Raw genomic sequence first — 25,860 nt, 5'->3', positions numbered from 1 at the left:
TTCATTTTTAATAAGTATACAGTCCCTACCATCTTGATTCTGAAAAAGTGAGAAACATCTATTCATAGGTTGCCATCACCCAAGTCTGACCCTACAGGGAATATATCTTTCTGTAAGATTTTAGGACAGGAGAAAGTTTGGATAAAGAATTCATAGGGCTCTACTGCACAAAGTCATCAGTGCTACCATATTTAATTTTTTAATCAAATTCTTCAGAATGCTTCGCTAAAGTCCCTAAGAACTGACTGTGCAGAACTAGACTTTCTACAACCTTAATCTCTACACGTGGCCTTGTAGAGTAAGCTTTAAATATTTCAGCTCTGATTATTTTCAGAGCTAAACTAGTTTCTTCTGTTGGTTCCTCTGCAAAAGTTAAATCACTCTCCTGAGCGCTCACGTTGGGCACTGTAAGTTATTCACTTCAGTCTCAGAACAGGGATGTGACCAAGTTCAAAGGAAATGGATCATCCCTAAAACTGTTATGGTATGTAACTCCCCTTGCTCCCTGCCTTGTTTCCCATGTTTTTCCCTCATCTGGAGAGTCCTTCCATTTATCTTCAGTCTACTTAACTATTTTTGTCCTTCAAATTTCAATTCAAGTGTGACTACTCTCATACTCTCTCCTTTGATCTCCCTTTCCTCCTGTAATGTAGATCACAGAGGCTGTGCAATATAACCTGTTCTTAAAACTCTGACCCTCTCGTGTGTATTACTGTTTCATGTATATTGTCCTTATCTTCCCAAACAGTGTGTAAGCTTACTATGGGTAGAGAATATGACTGAAACTTTTACAGTATTTATTGATACACTGGCTAGCCTAACGATAAGCACAAAATAGTTCAACAGGTACTCCCTGACTCATCAGGGCTGTTTATTTTCAAAATATCCATGAAATTGATGCCTCGGCTTCGTTTATGATACCTTTATGAGTTTGACTCAGTCATTTGACATCTACGTACCTTGTCATTTTCATCCTAAATATGGAAGTCCTTTTAAAGTTTGTGGCAAAAATCATGCATTTACCCTGGAGTCATCTGACACAGTTTGCACCTCCTTACCAATATCCTGGGCATCTTGGTTGCTCTGTCTTGCTCTCATTTGCAGCTGGAACTTATGCTGGGAAGAGCAGAGGTGCAGCAGGTACTGGCATATCTTACTGTTGTCTGTCTGGAAGGCATGTTTTATTCCATCTGAAGTATTCTGCAACGTGATTTTCTTTTTCTGCAATATTAATCAGTGGTATTAAAAATTAGGATATTTCCCTATCTAAAAACAATTCTAGAAACAATAATGAATAAGTTGAGACATTATTTTTATTTCACATCATTAGGCACGCATATTCATTGACTTCTATCTAATATAAATATAGAAAAATATAATCCTGTATTGTTAGAAATTCAGAAAAGAAATGAAATTAATATTGTTTGCCACTTTTAGAAACTGTAGCTTAAGTCAGACTATATAAACTGTATACCAGCCATCAACAAAGGGGTTCCCAGGTGGTGCAATGGTAAAGGATCTGCCTGCTACTACAGGGGACGGAAGATATGTGGGTCGATCCTTGGGTTGGAAAGATCCCCTGAAGGAGGAAGTGGAAACCCACTCCAGTATTCTTGCCTGGAAAGCTTCACAGACAGAGGAGCCTGGCAGGCTACTTCATGGGGTCGCAAATAGTTGGACATGACTGAGTGACTTAGCACACATGCATGGAGCCATGAGCAAGGGAAACAGTTTCCTTTAAAGATTACTGATATTTTGAGTTTACTGCAATGTTTACAAACACCAGAACTGTGTGAAAAAAAAATGACAAGAAATATATATCCTAATCCTTTGGATAAAGAAAATGAAGTTCATCAAAAACTGGTATAATATCCAACAATAAGAACTGTGATTTAGTCAAGAAAAATCTTGGTGGCATAAAGGCTGGGCTGGAAGATGTGGGAAATTATGGAAAATGTTGGCATATAAAAGCATCGGATAATGTAACTGCTGGGCTCAGAGATGAAACACATCAATATTTAGAGACATTTAGCAAGAATGTCTTGCTAAATTCAGGGAAAGGAAGAGAACCACAAATCACCTGTACCTCCCTGTTTCTTAAAAAAATGAATGTCTCTCATATAAGAGGACATCTTAATACTGTGACCTATATTCTAGCTTGCAGCGATCCATATGCCTTAAAAGATGCCGTAAAGATGAGCTTTCATCATGTCAGGGATCTAAGACTAATGTCTCTAGAGAATGGCTCAAGCCCCGTTAGATCTGCTGTAGCTCCCGGCTTCTTCTACTCTATAAATTATTCTATTTCATGTCCTTTGTCTTTATGTCAAATGCAGAAACATGCTCAGACAAGTCAAATTTCACAGGCTCACAAAAGATGTAACAGAGTATTATTCAAACTCTGTTATGAAGAGATGGCAAGTGCCATCTCCATGATTCCTGGTCTTAAAAACAAAATAAGACTATTAAATTCTTGCTAGATGTTGTTACCAATGAGATCTGGGGGACCCTGTTCACTCTTAAAAAAAAAAAAAAGGAGGTCAGCAAGTCTTAGAGAGGAGTTCAAGATACAGTAGCACCAAACTAGCATCCTGACTACCAGTAGTCTATGTAGTAACACTTCAAATAGTTGGGGAATTTTCTTCCTATCCAACATTGGCCTTTACCACTACCAAGTAATTCCCAAGGATGTTGAACTCCATTGCTGTACGGGTTTGAAACAAATCATAAGAATATTGGTTCTAAATGTTAACTGATAGATGGACAAGAAATGTGTCTAGGAGAATTCAGTGGTAAGAGATGAGAAGGGAAAAGGGTGACTTTTCCATCTCTCCGGAGGCCAGTGGAAGAAAAAAAGGAGAGTTTAAAAAGAGAGCTCTGTATTAGCGAGAACTTTATGATAAACAAGTGCTGTTGAAGATGGTAATAGTTTGCTGGGAAATGTGGTTTATTCTTTATTACTAGAGATCTTTAAAAATGAGCTCATCAGAGCTTGTTCTATTTTTATTGCAGGGCTGATGTGACAGCTGGCAAATGACAGAGTGCTGAATGCTAGATGATTATTTGATTTGTTGCCTTTTCAAAACTGGTCCAAATTAGATTTATTTTTAATTAATCTATGGTTTCTTCTAGGCACTTGCTCTGCCAGCATTTCCATTGGGGAAGGTAAATTAAACCGAGGTAATTTCCTGGTCTTGACAATCTTGGGAACATAAGGACGGTCTGGGCTTTCCTGAGAGCATACATTATTATCTGGTTATTTTAGTGGTAACTCTGGGTTTCACAGGAAACCAACCAACCAACCAGACTTAAATCTAGAACTGATTTCAAAGTTCTCTACTTTGGAGATTATCCAGAGTCAGCTGGGACCTTCCTATTGCCTCCTTATAAACATTGTTCTGCTGAGACCATTGTTGTTGTCACTAAGTGGCGTCTGACTCTTTGTGACCCCGTGGACTGCAGCATACAAGGCTCCTCTGAGCCTGAGACCATATTTGAGCCCAAATATATACTAAAGATGTCAGTAGTCCCTGAACACTCTTAGGGAAACAAATACCTGAACAGATTTTTGGTTTGCCTCTGGGGTTTACTAATGGCACATCAAGTTCAGATTTTCAATCTACACCCAAAATCAAATATGCCTCAGTATCTTTCATAAACATGATTTTCTAAAAACCACTTTCCTAACTTTATCTCCAGAGACTATACCCTAAAACTGAAAACTGTAGAAAATCCTGAGGCTAATTTTAAAAGCCAGTAAACCTCTGGACCACTGAGATTCAAATATAGTTGTTGTGAGGGGCCTATTACTGAGCTAGACCAAGTTCACTGCGATTGAGGTAATCATCAATCTTAAATACATTAGTGGGTTTTCTCCATGTGAGAAGTTCTGATTTAACAGAGAAGTCAACTTGGTTGTAATTTAACTAAAGTTAACTGAGCATATAACTAGCTAAGAATTCTTTTAAAAATCACCTCCTGAGGAAACCAAAAACAAAACCTCAATAATACTTCCTACAACCAAGAAAGAGGAGTTAAATAGTATTAAGGCATAAAGATAAGCCCTACTGAATGCTAAGGTCTAAAGTTCATTTAAGGAAAGTCAATTAATATGTTACATTGGAAATCAGCAACACCTATTTAAACGTAGAATCAAAAGAGGTTAAAATGGACATACAGAAAAAGAAATCTTCTTGGTTTCCCGCCACGGAAAGCGAAGGACCAGTGTGCGAACTCCATTGTGAACCTCGAACACGAGGACACCTTTAGAACAGACTCCAAGCAGTATTCCCGTTTGTGACTTTTTCTCGGGGTGCACCCGGTGAAAATGAACTCCGTATTCTGTCAGTCTTTGGCAGACCTGTTGGAACAATACCACAACACAGCAATGCACCTTGGCAACAGGTGGCGGAGAGAATGTTGTTTAATATGGAAAGGACAGCCTTCTAAACAAATGTTGCTGGAATTGGAAATTCACATGCCGAGAAAATGAATCTTGACCCTTACTTTACCAATACGTGACAATTACCCCCAAAAGGAGGAGACTTAAATATATGATAAAATTTATATTTTAGTTATAATTTATAGCTAAAAACCATAAAATTTAGAAAATCTTTATGGCTGTGAATTAGAGAAAGATTTCTTAGATGGGGCATAAAAAGTAGGAACCATAGAAGAAAAAATTGGTAAACTGAAACTTCATTAACATTAGAAGCTTTTGCTCTTCAAAAGTCATTGATAAGAAAACAAAGGTAAGTCGCAGACCAGGAATATATTTATGTAGAATATACATCTGATAAAGGAACTGCATCTATAACATACAAAGAACATGTACTTCTCAACAAAAAAACACATATCCAGATAAAAAAAAAGGGCAACAGATTTTATTAGACACTTCAACAAAGAATATATATGAACAACAAATAAATACATAAAATGATGCTGAAAATAACAGTAATTAGGGAAATTCAAAGTAAAACCACAGTCATATACCTCTACTTAACCTACTTTAATAGCTAAAAAGAAAAAAAAACATACCAAGTGCTATTCAGGGTACAGAGCAATTGGAAATTCCATACGTTACTGGCAGTAGTGCAAAAGTGTACAACCACTTGAGAACAATTTGGTAATTTTGTAGAAGTTAAACACACACTTACCGTAGATCCCAGCAAACCTAATGTTAAGTATTCACTTGAGAGGGGAAAAAGCACAAAACCATATGTTCATGCAAAAATCAGTCTATGCGTATTGACATCAGCTTTATATCCATTAACTAAAGAAACGGTAAACAAAACTTGCTGCTAATCTGTACAACAGAAAACGACTCAGTCACAAATAAGCAAACTACATACACACCAGGGGTGGTGGTGCTAGTGGTAAAGGCTCCGCCTGCCAGTGCAGGAGACGCAGGGGACTTGGGTTTGATCCCGGGGTCAGGAAGAACCCCTAGAGGAGGCCATGGCAACCCACTCCAGTATTCGTGCCTGGAGAATCCCATGGACAGAGGAGCCTGGCGGGCTACAGTCCATGGGGTCATAAAAGAGTCAGACACGACCAAGGGACTGAGCACCATACACACCACACCATAGATGAACCTCAAAAGTATTACTTTAAGTAAAAAGAGGCACACAGAAGACTAGGTGATATATGATTCTTTCAATGAAATCCTAGAAAAGAGAAAATGATACTGATAGAACACAAATCAGTAGTTGCCAGAGTTTAGGAGTGGGGGAAGGGACTGACTAGAAAGCAACAGGAGGGAGCTTTCTGGTGTTGGAAATGTGTTATGTTGGGGGCTGGCAAACTTGTTATTTAATGGGCCAGATATTTCAGGCTTTGTGGGTCATATGATGTCTGTTGTAGATACTTAACTCTGCTGTTGCAGTGTGAGAGCAGATACAGACCATATGGAAACAAATAAGTTTGGCCAAGTTCCAATAAAGCTTTACATACAAAACAGGCAGGCCACAGTGTGCTAGCCCCATGCTCTTTATCACGATTGTGGAGTGGCTGCTCAACTGTATGTTGTTGTAGTTTAGTCGCTAAGTCATGTCCAACTTTTCTGCAGCCTCATGGACTGTATGTAGCCCGCCAGACTCCCCTGTCCATGGGATTCTCCAGGCAAGAATAATGGAGTGGGTTACCATTTCCTTCTCCAGGCAAGATTACTGGGGTGGGTTTCCATTTCCTTCTCCAGGGGATCTTCCTGACCCAGGGATTGAACCTGCGTCTCCTGCATTGGCAGGTGGGTTCTTTACCGCTCAGCTAGGAAATGCCCAATTGTACATGTATCATCAAAACTCACTGAATCGAACATTTAAAAGTGGTCAGTTTTATTATATGCAAATTATACCTCAATAAAGCAGATTTACATAAAGAAAAATTTTTTAAAGGCAATATGATATGTAACAGAAGGGTAACCTTGGAAGGGTATATTAATGAGATTTAAAAAATTCTTATGTTAGAAGAAGCATGCTCAAGCTAAAGAGAAAAGGAGGAAGAGGATACATTATTAGAAGGAGAAGGGCAACCTACTATGCACTGAGCACATTACTTAGACAGGGACAACTGAAACTCAGAGAGATTTTAAGTACATTGTCCACATTCACCCAGCTGGCTGAAACAAGAATTCAAATGAAAGACTGTCTGAAAATCCCCATGCAAAATCATTCCACTGTGCTAATGTCTTCTACCTTTGTTGACAAAGATATAACTTGATATTTATTTCCTGCAAGTGTAAAAAATGTAATAACTGAGGGAAAAAAATAAGCACATAATGTAATGTCTTTAAAAGTAGACTCACCTTAAACAAAACAAACCATGAATCCTAGATTAAATGTGGTGTGAGTCTGTGAATGAAACCCTTTCATAGGTATTTGTAGGGCTGGGAAACCTGGCTCCCTTATTACGGAGCAGCAAGGTTAAGGAACACTGTTACATCCTAGGGAGCAGTAAGACAAGAACGTTCTGAAGTTTCTCTTCTCAATAGAATGTTATCATATATTTGTTATTCATATTGGAAGCACTATCTTTTCTAATCATAAATGCACTATTATACATCTGATTCCCCCTGTGGCTCAGTGGTAAAAGAATCTACCTGCAATACAGGAGATGATGGCTCCATCCCTGGGTCAGGAAGATCCCCTGGAGGAGGGCTTGGCAGCCCACTCCAGTATTCTTGCCTGGAGAATCCCATGGGCAGAGAAACCTGGCAGGCTACAGTCCATAGGGTTGCAAAGAGTTGGACACGACTGAAGTGACTGAGCAAACACACACACATGCATCTGAGGTCTTAGAGGTAGCTGGTGGCAGAATTAAAGATATAAATCACTTTTTCTAACCCTCAGTCCCCTGCATGAATTAGTTGGCATTAATGGAAAGATTATTTTTTAGAAGACTTAATTGAATCTTAAGCTTTTTTTTTTTTTTTTCAAAAAAGCAAAACAACTCTAGAATTAGTTTGAACTTGCCCCTCTTATTCAGTCACAAAATTGTTTATTTTTTACACAACATATATTAATTTTTTTTTTTTTTAAATTATGAAAGTATGATAACACATTTACAGGAGATTTGGAAAATACATAACAAAGTTACACATAGTTTCACTATATATTAAAATATATATCTTGATTTTGAGAGTATAAAAAAGGATAAAAGAATATAATCCCTACTCAGATAGACATGAGTTTAAATCACAGTTGTGATCCACATTCCAGCCACTGACGTTGGGAACACTATGTCTCTTCTCTGACCCTCAGTTCCCTCTTTTACAAAATGAGAATTAAAATACTATGGTTTATAGCCAGGAATAAATAAGAGGAGATGAAGCACACAGCCTCAGTTACTGGCACCTGAGTTTTTAGATATATGGCCTCCAACATTTCTTGTTTACTTTGGAAAAATACAGTTTATCATTTGTAATCTGGTGGGCTTACCTTTAAAAATTCTAACTCTGTCTCTTTTTCAGAAGCTCCCATGTAGGTATTGTGCAATTTGGGTAGTTCTTCTTTAATATAGGACAAATCAAGTTTCTCCATCACTCTTGGAGGCAAGTAATGTTCCAGTCTAAAATATGACACACCATGAACCTAGAAAGGAGAGTGGTTTGGTAAGAAAGTCTGTTTGCTCTCTTCCTCCAGTCTTAAAGTTCTTGCCTCAACCAACAGATCAGGTATTCCTATTCACTCTTCTCTCTGAGGAGTGAGTTTTAGAAAAAGTACAGTTAAGTCTTTTTCTTTTATTCAGTGAGGCAGAACAGAAAGATTGAACTGATTGGTAAGCTTGAGGAAAGACTGATAATCTCAGACCAAATGTAAACCAAATGTCACTGAAGTTAAGGGCTACTGTTGTGAAGGGTGCTACTTGAGTGGCACAGTCTCTTCCAGTTTCCTGCTTCCTCTCAGGTCCGTGTATATTCAGGTGCACTTGACCTTGAACATGTGTTCCCATAGAGAGAGCTCGGCTAGGTTCTCAGCCACAAGGATCCATGGGCGAGGTGGAAGACCCCTTTGATTCAGATTTGGCTGGAAACCCTTATGTCTAGTATCTGTGAGTTAGAAATAGGGAGCTAGGAAGGTAAGTGCTAGATATCCCAAAACTCTGAAAAGGGATAATTTTAAAAAGAAAGAAGGAAGGAAAGAAAGAAAGAAAAAATCCCACACTACGTGATTTTAAATAACCAATATACACGGGGAACTTTGTCATTCTGAGGCACTGAACTGTCCTCAAAAACCTCCGGATCTAAACAGTAAACACTCAACCAGGTTCAGTCTTTAACCATGCTGAGGATAAGAACAATAATGCAAAATACTTGTCCCGCAGAAAAAAATAAATCATACCTCCGGTTGATAATCCCCATACTCAGCTTGGAGAGCCAAGGAAGCTAGCAATAAAGAAGTCTCATCATCACAATGTATCCTCTCCTCCAAGATGTCTTTTCGCAGCTGAAGATAATACTGATGACAGGTCAGAGTGTGTCTGGGAAAATAAACACACACACAAAACATCCAGGCTATTGATCTTGAAGCCTGGGTGACTTTTTAAAATTGGCATATAAGTTTAGTTGCCAACATGGCTTATGATTAAGCATGAGAAATGAATAAACAATGTGGAAAGAAATGTTTCTTTTATGATAAAGAAGACTTTATCATTGGTCAGAAGCAAATAATTCAGTATCAGTAAACTCAAGATTCAAAAGACCAGGGGCCAAAAGAGAAACAGAGAAACTCTTGTGTACTCACTGTATCAGACTAACATCATCCATGAAAAATTTAATTCGGAAAAACAAAGTAAAGTTAATGGAGGCTTTGCTCTTTTTCTTTGGTTCTTCTTTCCATCCCTCTGGGGCCACTTTGGTTAATTTTAGATCAGAATCAACAAAGAAATACTCATTATCTAGAACAGAATGAGAAATACTCAGATAAAATAAAAATACTTTCATGTCATCTTTTAATTTCTTCATTTTGTGGTCAGACTTGCACAAAACAGCTTCACACTATTAACAGGATTGTTAAGAAGTGTGGCAGGGAATTCTGATACACTGCATACGGATGGCTGGCAATATGGCTCAGTCTTTCATAAACGAGGCCTCTGAAGACAGAGAGACTTGGATTTAACTCCTGGCCACATCATTTACTACCTGTGAGATACTGAGTAAATTATGTAACCTATCCAGCCATCAGTGTTCTTGTCTATAAAATCAGAATAGTGCTAATTTCTGCTTTTTAGGGTTTTTGTAGAGATCAAAAGACATAACGGATATAAAACACTTGGTAGTTTAAAGCATGTGTCAAGTGGTAAGCATTCAATAAATGTTAGCTAGGATCTGTTATACTTGAACTACCATTGAAACAGAGGAGGAACAATAACCATCATTTTATCTTTAGCTATCATATCATTTAGTTTGACTCTCTCCAAATAAAAGATTAGTCAGTAAAATCTGACTTATCCAGAATGTTTAAGAAATTAGGTACAATTTAAATAAAAATTTGACTAATTGAATATTTTTATATAGATAGTATTACATGTTTATGCGCTTTCCAGGTGGCCCTAGTAGTAAAGAATCTGCCTGCCAATGCAGGAGATGCAAGAGATGTGGATTCGAACCCTGGGTGGGGAAGATTCCCTGGAGTAGGAAATGGCAACCCACTCCACTATTCTTGCCCGGAAAACTCCAGGGACAGAGGAGCCTGGCGGTTAATAGTCCACGGAGCTGCAGAAAGTTGGACTCAACTGAGTGAGTGGGCACTGATTACATGATTAGTCTAACACTATAATCAGTAAAGTGAGAGAAATCAGTACACACCAACTGAATATTTATTGGACTATTTTACAAAATCAATTATTTGCTTTTAAGAAATAAGAATTCAATAAACTAAGTTGAAAGATAATTCTTGTATGAAGAAGACAGTGTTATCCTGATCTTGAAGGGGTTCAGGGTGATTTGATCCTGCAATTGTAATTTATTGTACCTTGTTGTCAAGCTTTTTATTTTGAGGTAAACAGGAATCTGAAGTATTGAAAAGCAATTTACAAATATAGTAACTTATTAAAGAAATATTCAGTAAAACCCAATTCCAAAGGGTTTCTTAATGCTATGGCAATTCTAACTGATAAACAGCATCAGCTTCTACCAAATCTGTGTTCTGAGACCACAGTGGTTGTGAATGTCAAAGGTTAGCAGACGTAATGTTTAAAAAATGTGAAAAGACTTAGCTTCAGTCATCAACTGATAACATTTAAGAAAGACACTGTCTCCACAGGGAGCAAGAGTGAGAACAGTGAGAAAGCAAATGTAATAATATATTAACACTGGTGGAATCTAAATAAAGAGTACTGGGGAGTTTTTTTGACTATTCTTGAAAATGTTTCTCCATGTCTGAAATTCTGTAATAATAACAAAAAATTTTAATACTGTCTTTGTGAATAAAATTTCTATTTCTAACAAATACTTAAATTTGTGTTAAAAAAATAAAAGGCATTATGTGTATGGAGCCAAAGCAAAAACATACCCTCTTATGAATGGGACTGGTGATGGAAGCAGGGTTCGATGCTGTAAAGAGCAATATTGCATAGGAACCTGGAATGTTAGGTCCATGAATCAAGGCAAATTGGAAGTGGTCAAACAGGAGACGGCAAGAGTAAACATCAACATTCTAGGAATCAGTGAACTAAGATGGACTGGAATGGGTGAATTTAACTCAGATGACCATTATATCTACTACTGTGGGCAGGAATCCCTTAGAAGAAAGGGAGTAGCCATCATGGTCAACAAAAGAGTCCGAAACGCAGTACTTGGCTGCAATCTCAAAAACGACAGAATGATCTGTTTGTTTTTAAGGCAAACCATTCAATACTATGGTAATCCAAGTCTATGCCTCGACCAGTAATGCTGAAGAAGCTGAAGTTGAACAGTTCTATGAAGACTTACAAGACCTTCTAGAGCTAACACCCAAAAAAGATGTCCTTTTCATTATAGGGGACTGGAATGCAAAAGTAGGAAGTCAAGAAACACCTGGAGAAATAGGCAAATTTGGCCTTGGAATACGGAATGAAGCAGGGCAAAGGCTAATAGAGTTCTGCCAAGAGAATGCACTGGTCATAGCAAACACCCTTTTCCAACAACACAAGAGAAGACTCTACACATGGACATCACCAGATGGTCGACACCGCAATCAGATTGATTATATTCTTTGCAGCCAAAGATGGAGAAGCTCTATACAGTCAGCAAAAACAAGACCGGGAGCTGACTGTGGCTCGGATCATGAACTCCTTATTGCCAAATTCAGACTTAAATTGAAGAAAGTGGAGAAAACCACTAGACCATTCATGTATGCCCTAAATCAAATGCCTTATATGATACAGTGGAAGTGAGAAATAGATTTAAGGGATTAGATCTGATAAACAGAGTGCCTGATGAACTATGGATGGAGGTTCGTGACATTGTACAGGGGACAGGAATCAAGACCATCCCTAAGAAAAAGAAATGCAAAAAAGCAAAATGGCTGTCTGAGAAGGCCTTACAAATAGCTGTAAAAAGAACAGAAGTGAAAAGCAAAGGAGAAAAGGAAAGATATTCCCATCTGAATGCAGAGTTCCAAAGAATAGCAAGGAGAGATAAGAAAGCCTTCCTCCACTTCAGTTTCTTGCCTGGGAAATCCCATGAACAGAGGAGGCTGGTGGGCTACAGTCCATGGGGTCTCATAGTCAGACACAACTGAGCAATTGAACAATAACACTTCATGCAAAAATGGGCTCAATAAAGGACAGAAATGGTAGGGACCTAACAGAAGCAGAAGATGTTAAGAAGAGTGGAAAGAATACACAGAAGAACTATACAAAAAAGATCTTCATGACCCAGATAATCACGATGGTGTAATCACTCACCTAGAGGCAGACATCCTGGAATGTGAAGTCAAGTGGGCCTTAGGAAGCATCACTACAAACAAAGCTAGTGGAGGTGATGGAATTCCAGTTGAGCTATTTCAAATCCTAAAAGATGATGTTATGAAAGTGCTGCACTCAATATGCCAGCAAATTTGGAAAACTCAGCAGTGGCCACAGGACTGGAAAAGGTCAGTTTTCATTCCAATCCCAAAGAAAGGCAATGCCAAAGAATGCTCAAAATACTGCACAATCGCACTCATCTCACACACTAGTTAAGTAATGCTTAAAATACTCCAAGCCAGGCTTCAGCAATCCGTGAACCGTGAACTTCCAGATGTTCAAGCTGGTTTTAGAAAAGGCAGAGGAACCAGAGATCAAATTGCCAACATCCGCTGGATCATGGAAATAGCAAGAGAGTTCCAGAAAAACATCTATTTCTGCTTTATTGACTATGCTAAAGCCTTTGACTGTGTGGATCACAATAAACTGTGGAAAATTATGAAAGAGATGGGAATACCAGACCACCTGACCTGCCTCTTGACAAACCTGCATGCAGGTCAGGAAGCAACAGTTAGAACTGGACATGAAACAGCAGACTGGTTCCAAATAGGAAAAGGAGTACCTCGAGGCTTTATATTGTTCCCCTGCTTATTTAATTTATATGCAGAGTACATCATGAGAAACTGGGCTGGAGGAAGCACAGGCTGGAATCAAGATTGCTGGGAGAAATATCAATAACCTCAGATATGCAGATGAAACCACCCTTATGGCAGAAAGTGAAGAACTAAAGAGCCTCTTGATGAAAGTGAAAGAAGAGAGTGAAAAAGGTGGCTTAAAGCTCAACATTCAGAAAACTAAGATCATGGCATCGAGTCTCATCACTTTATGGCAAATAGATGGGGAAACAGTGGAGACAGTGGCTGACTTTATTTTTTGGGCTCCAAAATCACTGCAGATGGTGACAGCGGTCATGAAATTAAAAGACCTACTCCTTGGAAGCAAAGTTATGACCAACCTCGATAGCATATTAAAAAGCAGAGACATTACTTTGCCAACAAAGGTCCGTCTAGTCAAGGCTATGGTTTTTCCAGTAGTCATGAATGGATGTGGGAGTTGGACTATAAAGAAAGCTGACTGCCGAAGAATTGATGCTTTTGAACTGTGGTGTTGGAGAAGACTCTTGAGAGTCCCTTGGACTGCAAGGAGATCCAAAGAGTCTACCTTAAAGGAAATCAGTCCTGGGTGTTCATTGGAAGGACTGATGTTGAAGCTGAAACTCCAATACTTTGGCCACCTGATGTGAAGAGCTGACTTATTTGAAAGGACCCTGATGCTGGGAAAGATTGAGGGCAGGAGGAGAAGGGGACGACAGAGGATAAGATGGTTGGATGGCATCACCGACTCGATGGACATGAGTTTGGGAAGACTCTGGGAGTTGGTGATGGACAGTGAGGTCTGGATGCCGTGGTTCATGGAGTCGCAAAGAGTTGGACGTGACTGAGCAACTGAACTGAAGCTGAAGGAGTTCACATGGAGATTCAGAAATAGGGTCTCGCTATATATTCAAACTCATATTAGAGGATACTGATTTCTAAAGTACATATATGGGTAAATAATGATCCCCCAAATATAACAATTAAAATATATTATAAGGAGATCCAACCAGTCCATTCTGAAGATCAGCCCTGGGATTTCTTTGGAAGGAATGATGCTAAAGCTGAAACTCCAGTACTTTGGCCACCTCATGCGAAGAGTTGACTCACTGGAAAAGACTCTGATGCTGGGAGGGATTGGGGACAGGAGGAGAAGGGGACGACAGAGGATGAGATGGCTGGATGGCATCACTGACTCGATGGACGTGAGTCTGAGTGAACTCCGGGAGTTGGTGATGGACAGGGAGGCCTGGCGTGCTGTGATTCATGGGGTCGCAAAGAGTCGGACATGACTGAGCGACCGAACTGAACTGATATAGACAATGCCAGAGACAAATCTTCAGGGCTGAGTACAGAAGATGCTAAAAAGACACAGCTATTAAGACAATGCACTGAGTTAGGAAAAGAAAGACAGCTCCTAACTCCTACTTCTCAAAGCTGACATATCCACTTAGTTAAATTTTCCCAAGGGCTTCCCTGGTGGCTCAGTTGGTAAAGAATCTGAGTGCAATGCATGAGACCTGAGTTCAATCCCTGGGTCAGGAAGATCCTCTGGAGAAGGAAATGGCAACTCACTTCAGTATTCTTGCCTAGGAAATCCCATGGACAGAGGAGTCTGGTGAGCTACTGGTCCATGGGCTCACAGACAGTTGGACATGACTTAGTGACTAAACCACCACCAATATTCCCCAGAAGAAGGTTAGGTAGAACGGGTATAGGAGGTCACTGATGCCAGGTTTCCACACTCTACCCTGAGTTTAAAATGTCTTGGTACCTTTGAGAGTAGCTAAGGCAAACAAATGATGTTCCACTAAGCCAATATGGGCCACCACCATATCAAACACATCTTTACATATTGTTTTGGTATCACAAGTCAGTTCCAGTCTCTGTCCACTCAGAAGCATTATGTTAACTTTTCTTCGGTTATCTTCACTCTTCCCTTTCTTGGTCTACAATTGAAAAAAATGAATGGCAGTTACCAATGGAACCATGATAAGAATTTTAACTGCTTAAAAAATCATTACCAAAGTTATTTTCTCAGAGTGACAAAGTGGTTTTATTACTTACAAGGATAGACCGTGGCAAATCCAAAGATATAAATGGTTCAATTGTCATTTTCACAAACTCTGGACCAAAGAAATTCTGTGAATCGTAGAAGAGGAATCAATAGTTATTATCACTTATTCTAGCTCTTCCCTTGAAAGGAAAAGAATGTAATAATAATAATAAATAAATAATAATAAATTAAAAATATAAGTAAAATAAATAAAAATATAATAAATAATCAAATAATAATAGCAAACTACATGTAAGGTCATCATATTAGAACTAGAGATCTGAAACAAATGTATAACTTTTGATAAAGAAGTACAGCAGAATTGTAATCATTTTTCAAAAATAGACAATCAGAAATTTGGTAGGCTCAAAGATATAATACTTAATGTATAAACTGGAAGTGCAATTAAAAACCAGTTTCATTGTTGTTCTGTTTCAATGCTGAATACTCTGCCATGTTTATAAGGTAAAAATATGTCAGTTTCAAAAAAAAAAAAAAAAAAAAAGAATAAGGCTGAAATGTGCCTTACACTGTAACTATTAATTTTATCAGCTTCAAATCCTACCAGAGATGTAAAATATAAAGCCTGGCTTTATACTGTTTTACATAAATAAAGGTTTTCATGTTTTGGACTCCAGGTAGACCCAAACTCTCTCTCTCAAAAAAACCACCAGTCTCATTTATTGAATATAGGGTTATCAAGTTCATATAAGGATTTGGTTTCTATTGCTAATGTGAAAAGTAATTGAATAGAATCTTATTATTTCAGAGAGTGATATTCAATTTGTCCTAAAACAAGTCTTCTAGTGGCCCACATCTGCTTTGTGACTACAAAAGACACATTCACCTGTAACCAAGTTCTCACAACCCTGTACTCTAATTAGTGGCAATTAGGGATATTATCCCTGGAGAAGGAACTGGCAACCCACTCCAGTATTCTTGCCTGGGAAACCCCATGGACAGAGGATACTGGTGGGCTACAGTCCACAGGTCGCAAAAGAATTGGACATGACTGAGTGACTTAGCATGCATGCAGGGTTATTATAGGGGTCACGGTCTCTGCTCTGCACTGCTGCCTCTACTACGAAAATAATATCTCGGGAGCTAGGAGAAGTAGAGTCCACACTCTGCATTTACTGCTTTTCAATCTACTCTTTCCCTTTCTGTCTTGTACATCCAGGGGTTTCTGCCTAGAGAGAAGAATTGTTTGAAAAGATAACTTAAAACAGTTAGACTTCAATGGGGGAGTAGGATTCAGAATAGACTGAAACATGACATCCAAAGGGGAAGAAAAGTAGAATGAACACAGGGCTAATCTTGAGGCCTAAGGCAGGTGGTCTGTGTGTTTGTGTGTGTGTGCACTCTTGTGCACTCCATAAATATATGGAGATTTATTTTTGTTGGTTTCTTCTTTGCATCTTCTCTGTACAGTTCATTTGGTTACTTGATGTGGGAATTCTATCCAATCAATGGAGTGTCAAACATGTGACCCATACCACTTAGGTAAAAGTTTAACATTAAGCATTTGTTAATTTTCAGTGAACCAGCAGGACACATTTTAAATGGGAACAGAAACAGAGTAGAAGAAATGACAATGGTTTGCCATGTTAAAGACAGAATCTGATACAAATCAACTAAAGAAACTGAGTATGAACACCAAAAATAATCTAGAAAAAATAAAAAGTTATGTTTTAGAAAAGAATATTAATTCAATTGTGAAATCGGTCCTCTGAGCACTAGAACTCTTTATTCAGACTCAAAAATGTATCCTTCCTCCTTTATTTATTTGGCCACACTCTGCAGTTGAAGTGTGGAATCCCAATCACTGGACCGCTGGGGAATTTTCCCTTCCTGTTCATTTTTTTCTTTTTCTTATTTTTTTTTAAGAAAAAATACTATGTGGTTCTTCAATGATCAGCACTTCAAATTCTTTAGTCACTGATGTAGCCTGTTGAAAAAAGTATGCTTTTTTTTTTTTTTTAAATAGCCAGACAGCATTGCCTAAAAGGAAACACAAGTTTTTAGTGAGATGACACGTAACAGTGGTATATTATAAAGGTACAGAATATCATTTATGACTCTTTAATGTTAACAAAATTCTGTATTAGTTCTCTGAAACTATGATTTAGGAAAAGATGTGTATATATGTGTGCCCCTTTTGCTTTATGTGTGCTTTTAATTATTGGAAACCCATGCTATCCTGACTACTGCTTAATTTTGATAAATGTATTATTTATAATGATAAATTGATGAAGTCTTATGGAATTTCTTCCTTTTGGCTTAAAATAAATTGAGTTATATTTTATTGAAATCTAATAACTTTAAAACCGGAATCTGTCTTATAAATTACAACTTAATTCCACATTTTAAAAATTGGCACAGTGAGACACAAAATGGTTTAAAAATATGCATAAAGACATATTAGAAATGAAATTATTAGAAATTGAATCCAAGTCTCTTAATTTGTAGTTCAGTGTAATTTTCACCATGCAACACTTTTCTTCTTAGAAAATTAGGAGGAAAATTTTGAATTCTGTCAATTTCAGGGTATATAAATTTGCTTTTAAGAAGACTGTTTGAAATAAGCAACAAAACCCAAAACGGAATAAGATATTTTCTTAGCATAGGACTAGAAAGAAAAAAAAAATCACTTTAGATTTTATCACTTTTACTATTATTTACTTTGCTTTTGAAGAATTATTCGTAAAGCAACAGTACAATGAGATATTGCCTCATCTATCAAATTGGTGATGATAAAAAAAAGAATGACACAATGAGAGTCAGTAAGAAAATGGTGAAACAGGCATGATCAGAGGAAACATAAACTGAAATTTTTAAAGTGCAATTTGACAAGGTATAAAAATGTCTAAAAAGATGTTTGCCTTTGACTTGGCTATTCTACTTGGAGGAAGCTATCTGCAAATGTTTAGCTATCAGGATGTTCATAGCAACTACAAATTAGAAGGATTTTAAATGTCCAATATCTGGAAAATGATTAAATAAATTATGGTACATGGTAAGTTCACATAATAGAGTACCTCACAGCCCTTAACAATAATATTATAAAAGTTGTAAAATGTTCATGATATTTTATATGAGAAAAGACTATGTTCATTTTGAGCTTATGTTTTTAAAAACACAGAGGATATATGATGAAAGGAAAATAAACCAACTAAACACATAAAAGAAAACTCCCCCACAGATAACAAGATTTGTTCTTTCTTACCTTTTAATACAAGGATATGATACTTGGAGCTAATGCAGCCATCTTTTAACTATAAAGAGAATTACTGCCAAAATTCTGAGAATGGCAGAGCAGAAAGATGGAATGTACTTGATAGAATTCTTGAGCCTCTGAACCAACCTTGAACTCTCTATCTCTGATCTTCTTGGTTTGTGGGATAATAAATATTAAAAGGTAATCCACCACAATACTGAATAAAGCCAGTTGACTTAAGGATCACAAGTATACTTTTAAAAATATACAGTTAAGATATTGTAAATCCATCTCATGTTATTGTAAAAATGAAACCATGAAAAGAGCTAAATATTTTAATGTCAACCAACAAGATATTTAACATCAAAGGAAACTTAAATATGAGATTCAGAATTATACAATTTTTTAAAGTACTTTGCATAACATTTCCCTATGAGACCAAGTTTAGATGCAGTTACAACTTACTGAGAATCAACTTACTCTTAGTTTCCTTTGGGTCATGGCTGTTTCTAGAGCTATTTCTCTTAAGGGATCCCTGGTGATATCAAGCATGGAAGCTTTGATGGTGTCCCCTGGATACAGGCTCAATCGAGACTGTCTAAGGGCCATTCTGGCTTGCAGCTGCATCATTTCTTCTTCTTGCCGTTTTAGCATGATCTCTTGATTAATTAAGTTGCCTTCAAGAGGTGTTTCATATTGTCTGCCATATAGAAAAGCGAAAAGTGGATTGAGAAAAAAACATATTAAGTCTAATCAAGAAAAAAATATCATGTTAAGCAAGGTATCAAGAACTTAGACAAATTTTATTTTTTCATTTCAAAAGAACCTTTGAAGTAACTCCTCAGTCCTATTTTTAATGTTTTAATATACTGTGATGTCTCATTTTCAGTGGGTAGATATATATCCTCTACCTCTTCTCTGAAATAGCTCAACATCTGAAACTGTTCCCGCTGTGGTTCTCTCAGATTGGGGCTGTTTTATCCTCATAATCCTGCACCAGTGGGCTTGGACATGAGACAGAGATTTCCTTGGACTTTTATTTCAGCTTTCAGATCATTACTGACTCCTCCTCCAAGAGCCTCCAGCTTCCTTGAATTGAAAGTGTTAGGTGCTCAGTCGCATCTGACTCTGACTGTAGCCTGCCAGGCTCTTCTGTCTATGGGATTTCCCAGGCAAGAATACTGGAGTGGGCTGCCATTTCCTTCTCCAGTGGATCTTCCCAACTCAGGCATCAAACCCAGGTCTCTTCCCTTTCCTTGAAATATGAGCTATGAAATCAAACCATTCACTGATCTGCTTTGCTCTAGATTTCATTCTGTTGGCCAACTCTTCTTTATGCATTACAGACTTAAGTGCCTGACGCAGTGGTCTTCTCTAACACCACTGCTATCATCACTCATGGTGGTGTTAACAGAGATTGGGGAGTCTTACAACACCCTGGCTTCCTCCATCTCAGCCAGAATTCTACTCCCATGGCAAGTCATGTTGGCTATAACAATAACTGTGCAGCCTCTAGAATGTCCTATTTCTATCTTCCAAAACCCTCTCCATCTAATCTCCTTGTTTTTTTCTAGCTCACTTCTTCTAACACCCTCCATCAAACCATTCATTGACTCTATCAGGAATTTTAGTTCACCGATTGGACCACTTCCTCTCTGTTAAAACTTACACTTTAAAAAATTTTTTACTTCCCATAAATGTGATATATTAATGCTTTAGAAATCTTGACTTAGAGTGTTTACACTTTTAATGTCATGTTAACTAATGGATTACTTTATGATCTGAAATTAGAAATGTTTATCTTCTAGACCACACTGCTTTATCATGTATTGGTATTACAAGTATTATGGTTCGGGGTACAACACAGTCTTCAGTGATTCATCTGATAGATGTCATTCCACTTATGTCATAAAACCAGTTAGTACTGGATAGGCCAAAAAGTTAGAGTTTTTCCATAAGATGTTAAATTTTCTATACCAGTTATACATCAATTCTATTAACCCCCTCTAGCCCTCACATTGCTTGAGTTGTACAGCCCATCATGAAAATCATTTCTTGGCATACGACCTGAACTCTCACGAAACTGCAGAACCATGCTGACTGATCTCACTGGGTTCTCAGTGCTTCATGGTGATTCATTTTCTTAGAGAACTATTTCATATTTTTTTCCTTTTCTTTTTTTATCAAAGTTCTTTCAAAACTTCCTCCCTCATTCTCTCTCAACTGATGATTTCTCTTCAATTTTTTTGGTGAAATAAGAAGCAAACAGGAAACAACTTCCTTATCCTTCTACCACCAGACTTTCCAGATCGATGTTCTGATCTTTTCTGGTACAATGGATAGATCTCCTGCACACTTACATAGGCCTCAAGCCTCTATTGTACATGGGGTTCCAACCCTCTTCCCTATCCAGAGACTTCGCTCCTGCAGTTACCCTCTCACACGCATCATCCACCTTGTCCACTAGGTTATTCATGTCATACAAACATGCTGTACCATTTTCTACTTAGAACAAAAAAACTTTTCTTTGGTTCCATATCCCCTTTTAGATTCTATTTCATTTTTCTGCTGTCTTTTAGAGTAAGTTTCTTCAAAACTGTCTTTTAAATTTTATCTCCACTTCATCTTCCACTTCTTCTTGGACTCAGACCCATAGTTTGAGTCCTTAACAGTTCCCAAAACCAGTCACAGAAAAGACTGCCTTCAGTGTAATCAAAGACAAAGGATAATTCTTAGTTTGCATCTTACTTGACCTCCAAGCACCTTATAGCATAGTTATTCAGTCATTAAACATCTGACTTCTGGGGCTTCCCTGCTGGCTCAGTGGTTAAGAATCCTCCTGCCAGTGCAGGAGACATGGGTTCGATTCCTGATGCAGGAAGATCTCACATACTATGGGGCCCCTAATCTCATGAGCCACAACTACTGAAACCCAAGCACCCAAGAGCCTGTGCTGTGCAACAAGAGAAGCCACTGCAATGAGAAGCCTGTGTACCACCACTAGAGAGCAGCCGCCTCCCCTCCAACCACTGCTGCAACTAGAGAGAAGCATGCACAGCCACGAAGACTCAGCACAGCCAAAAATAAATATTCACTGGCTCCTCCTTAGTCTTTTTTTCTGGATCTTCCTTCATTTCTAATTTCTTAATGTTAGACGGAGCGCCGAAGAATTGATGCTTTCAAATTGCATTGCTGGAGAAGAATCTTTAGAGTTCCTTACCAAGAAGATCAAACCAGTCAATCCTAAAAGAAATCAACCCTGAGTATTCATTGTAAGGACGGGTGTTGAAGCTGAAGCTTCAAAACATTGGCCACCTGATCTGAACAGCTGACTCAATGGAAAAGACCCTGATGCTGGGCAAGACTGAGAGCACGAGGAGAAGGGGGCAACAGAGGATGAGATGGTTGGATGGCATCACTGACTCAATGGACATGAGTTTGAGCAAACTCTGGGAGATGGTAAAGAACAAAGAAGCCTGGTGTGCTACAGTCCATGGGGTCACAAAGAATCAGACACAACTTAGCGACTGAACAACAACAACTTTCGACCACAATAGTGCTCAGACCTCCAGATTTTTCTAGTCTCCATATACAGGTCACACTTATCTGATCTCATGTAGTCACATGGCCTCAATTACCTTATATTTCCATAACTCCAGGCTCTCCCTTGAATTCTGATTCTACTTACCTGCTCAGGTGAGTGTTCGACTTGGATGTGTATATGCATCTTTAGCCTAAGATGTCTAAAACCAAACTCTTGATACTTGTTACTTATGTGCAACCTTCTCTCAATCATTCACTAGTTGCTTAGGACACAATCTGGAGTCATTCTTCATTCCTTACAAATCCAACATCTGAATGAGCAGCAAATCCTTAAGGGCATAACATTGAAGAAATCTATTTCCAACTCTTCTCTATTACTAACAAACTAGTCTGTGCTGTATGCATCTCAAATGGAGCACTGTAATCACCTCCAAACCAGTCTTTTACTTCTGTAATCTGTTTTTCACAGAACAGATCAGAGTAATCCCATTAAAATGTAAATATGATCATAGCTCTCTATGTCTCAACCATCCAATGGATTCCCATTATACTCAAAATAGTTAATCTTAATCCTAACCCTAACCCTTAGGAGATGCCTCCTCTGACCAGCCTACCTAAGTGAACTCGAACTTGGACATCATACCCTTGCAGTCTCTATCTCTTTAGCGTGGTTTATTTTTCTTCCAAGTACCATCACATTTTGATGGTGCATTACTTACTTTTTTTTTAGTGGTTTACCGAATATCTCTCAGCCCTATCACATCTCTAGAGGGAATTTTTTGGTCTTGTTCATGATCTCATTTCCCGTACATAGAAGTACCCTCTACAAGGTGAGTGAGCAAGTGAGTGAAGTCGCTCAATTGTGTCCGACTCTTTGCGACCCTGTGGACCGCAGCCTACCAGGCTCCTCCATCCATGGGATTCTCCAGACAAGAATACTGGAGTGGGTTGCCATTTCCTTCTCCAGGGGATCTTCCCGATCCAGGGATCAAAGCCGGGTCTCGCGCATTGGAAGCAGACGCTTTAACCTCTGAGTCACCAGGGAAGACACTATTGAGCCAGTGATTGAACATGATTTTATGGCTCGCTCTCACTTAACGGGGGTCAAGGAAAACGATAAAACTTTGAATCTATACATTTTAACCCACACCTGTCATTTTCATCAAATATATTAGCCTTCTTGTTCAAATTCTTTTCTACCAGAGCAACAAACAGATAACAAAAGTCACTGATCATCATTTTGTGTCCCATCACAGTATCTGATTGCAACGTTTGAGAGGCAAAACAAAAACAAACAAAATATAGACAAAACACATGCAAACAAACAAGAAACTCACAAAACCTAGATGATTTAGGAACGGATAAACAAGTTCTTTCAAGACAAAAAAAGGTTACATCATTAAAGATACGCATAGAAGCAGTAGGAATTGTACTATGTAAAACTGTACTTCAAAAGTTAACACAGAAAAAAAATTTAGAGATGCTCTTCGGAAAATAGCTTTGAATGTCTTTTTTTGGTCACTGAAAGACACTTTTGATAGTTCAAAATCCAAAATTACTTAGTTTGATGGATCTGACTCATAACTTCCTGTTAATCTCCTCCCACCCACTATGATATAAATCAATAGCACTGTGTGGATCTCTTTTTCCATTTCATTCTAGATAAAGGAATGGAAATTTTTATAAAGAATTATGTAACATATCTAAATAGAGAACTATTTATAGATCTCACAAATACGTGACCTAAAGAACAAACAGAACCTCCTGATTATGTACTGACATGTTAAAGATATTTTCAGAAGACTTTGTACACATACAGAAAACTCTGCACTTGAATAAGAAATTTAGACAATACCTCAGTTAATGTGTTTTTCCTTGGACAGATGGAAACATCATCAAGATGGTTGGGAGCAATATCAACAACCTCAGATATGCAGATGATATCACTCCAATGGCAGAAAGCAAAGAGGAACTAAAGAGCCTCTTGATGAGGGTGAAAGAGGAGAGTGAAAAAGTTGCCTTAAAATTCAACATTCAAAAACTAAGATCATGGCATCCTATCCCATTACTTCATGGCAAACAGGGGAAAAGTGGAACAGTGACAGATTTTATTTTCTTGGGCTCCAAAATCACTGTGGATGGTGACTGCAGCCATGGAATTAAAAGACGCTTGCTCCTTAGAAGAAAAGCTATGACAAACCTAGACAGCATATTAAAAAGCAGAGACATCACTTTGCCAACAAAGTCAAAGCTATGTTTTTCCAGTAGTCATGTGACAGTTGGATCATAAAGAAGGCCAAGTGCCAAAAAATTGATGCTTTTGAACCGTGGACCCTTGAGAGTCCCTTGGACTTCAAGGAGATCAAATCATTCGATCCTAAAGGAAATCAACCCTGAATATTCACTGGAAGCTGCATGTTGATGTGAAGAGCCAACTCAGTGGAAAAGACCCCGATGCTAAGAAAGACTGAGGACAGGAGGAGAAGGGGGCAGCTGAGGATGAGATGGCTGGATGGCATCACCGACTGTATGGACATGAGTTCAAGTGAACTCTGGGAGACAGTGAAGGACAAGGAAGCCTGGTGTGCTTAAGTCCGTGGGGTCTCAAAGAGTTGGACACAAGTTAGCAACTAAACAACAATAACAGTCAACTTCTCCTTGAAAGAAATATTTCTGTTTCACCTATATCTAATGCAGATGCTATGAACATCAAGTTGTGTTTTTTAACATCTTAAAGTGTGAAATAAAAGCAGCTTATCACTAAATTATGATCTGATGAGCTAACACTTTAATGTTATTGTTTCCTAAAAAAAACCTGGAAACAGTCAAAACTAAGATTCTCTTATAATCCCTATGCTTTTAAGTTACCGTCTCAAGAAAACTGAAGTAAGTCTCACAAAATGATTTAACTTTGTTTGGAGGAATATGTTTTCTAAATAACTAGCAAACTGACTATAAAATCAATCAATTTTAACATATAATTCCAACAATTCTTCCATCGCTCTCTATTCCTTCTTTTGATTAAGCTAAAAAGGCATCATATTAACTGTAAGCTTTCTCTAAATTACAGATATAGAGAGGGGTGACTTCCTCAATTCAACACAGACCTTAGTGCAATTCAACATTTGCTTCTTATTGCTGGTCATCTCCAAACAGTTTTGCTTCTTTAATAAAACTATCTACTATCAAGCATAGATCTATCTTTGTCTCTAATCTCTTTGGTCAAAATTACCAAAATAGGCTCATTGCAATTACTATTCCCACAATGGGGTTATAGTAATATACAGTGCTATTATGTGAAGATTATATCACTTTAGGCAAATGAACACTGATTAGAACTTTCCTCATAGAAAGTATCACGGACATTTTAAAAAGGAACACGAGAAAAAGACATAAATTTCATAAAAACTGAAATATTACAGAATAATTTTAGTGCAATGTATGTAATTACTTGGAGTGTTAACCCTGGATAAACTGTCTGCTTTAATCACATGGGTAGGGTTACCTAGACTATTAACAGTTTATGGGTATGAAACATTTGCCTGCCAGAATTAATCAGCTAAGGGGCAGGTTTTTGTTAATTTCCAAATGATACTTTTGTATATAATGGTACCTAAATCAAATGAACTGAGATATCAAATTTAAAAGTATTACTATCGTTTGGTAGTAAATTCTGAAGCAACTTCTGATTCTCTAATATTACACTATGAATTTCAAATTAATGCTTAACTTTAACAATATGCTTCTGTTCATGTAAGGGATCTGTGCACACATGAAGAAGACACACATTAATATATTCAGTACTGAGTTGACACATTTCACTTCAAAGTAAATCAACCCACAGTTATAATACCACAAGAATAACTGCTAGGGTTAATCTTATAAGTATGCTGAGTGTCTCAGTATGAAAATGAACTCTAAACAGTCCAAACTGGGCTTAAAAAAAAGTTTAAGTACAAGATAGCTTCTTTTAATTCAGGAAGATGTAGTGAAAACTTAACTTTTTA

At 37.8% G+C, this 25,860-nt stretch overlaps 1 protein-coding gene across 11 annotated transcripts in view; it reads right to left on the bottom strand.

Annotated features, from left to right (window-relative positions):
* PTPN13 (protein tyrosine phosphatase non-receptor type 13) overlaps positions 1–25,860 on the bottom strand; it is a 221,429-nt gene that overhangs the window by 75,279 nt on the left and 120,290 nt on the right. For all 11 annotated transcript variants that reach the window (XM_070372644.1, XM_070372650.1, XM_070372648.1 and 8 more), the window contains 8 exons: positions 18,791–19,010; positions 15,105–15,179; positions 14,812–14,986; positions 9,240–9,393; positions 8,838–8,976; positions 7,935–8,087; positions 4,178–4,360; positions 1,059–1,221 (listed from right to left, as the gene is read on the bottom strand). In XM_070372644.1, coding sequence (XP_070228745.1) covers positions 1,059–1,221; positions 4,178–4,360; positions 7,935–8,087; positions 8,838–8,976; positions 9,240–9,393; positions 14,812–14,986; positions 15,105–15,179; positions 18,791–19,010 — 1,262 coding nt within the window. The remainder of the gene's footprint in view (positions 1–1,058; positions 1,222–4,177; positions 4,361–7,934; positions 8,088–8,837; positions 8,977–9,239; positions 9,394–14,811; positions 14,987–15,104; positions 15,180–18,790; positions 19,011–25,860) is intronic.

The sequence above is a fragment of the Bos mutus genome, chromosome 6 (assembly GCF_027580195.1).
Source record: "Bos mutus isolate GX-2022 chromosome 6, NWIPB_WYAK_1.1, whole genome shotgun sequence".
Lineage (NCBI taxonomy): Eukaryota > Metazoa > Chordata > Mammalia > Artiodactyla > Bovidae > Bos > Bos mutus.
The sequence above is the reverse complement of the archived record's forward strand: the minus strand, read 5'-3'. Positions and strand labels throughout refer to the sequence as shown.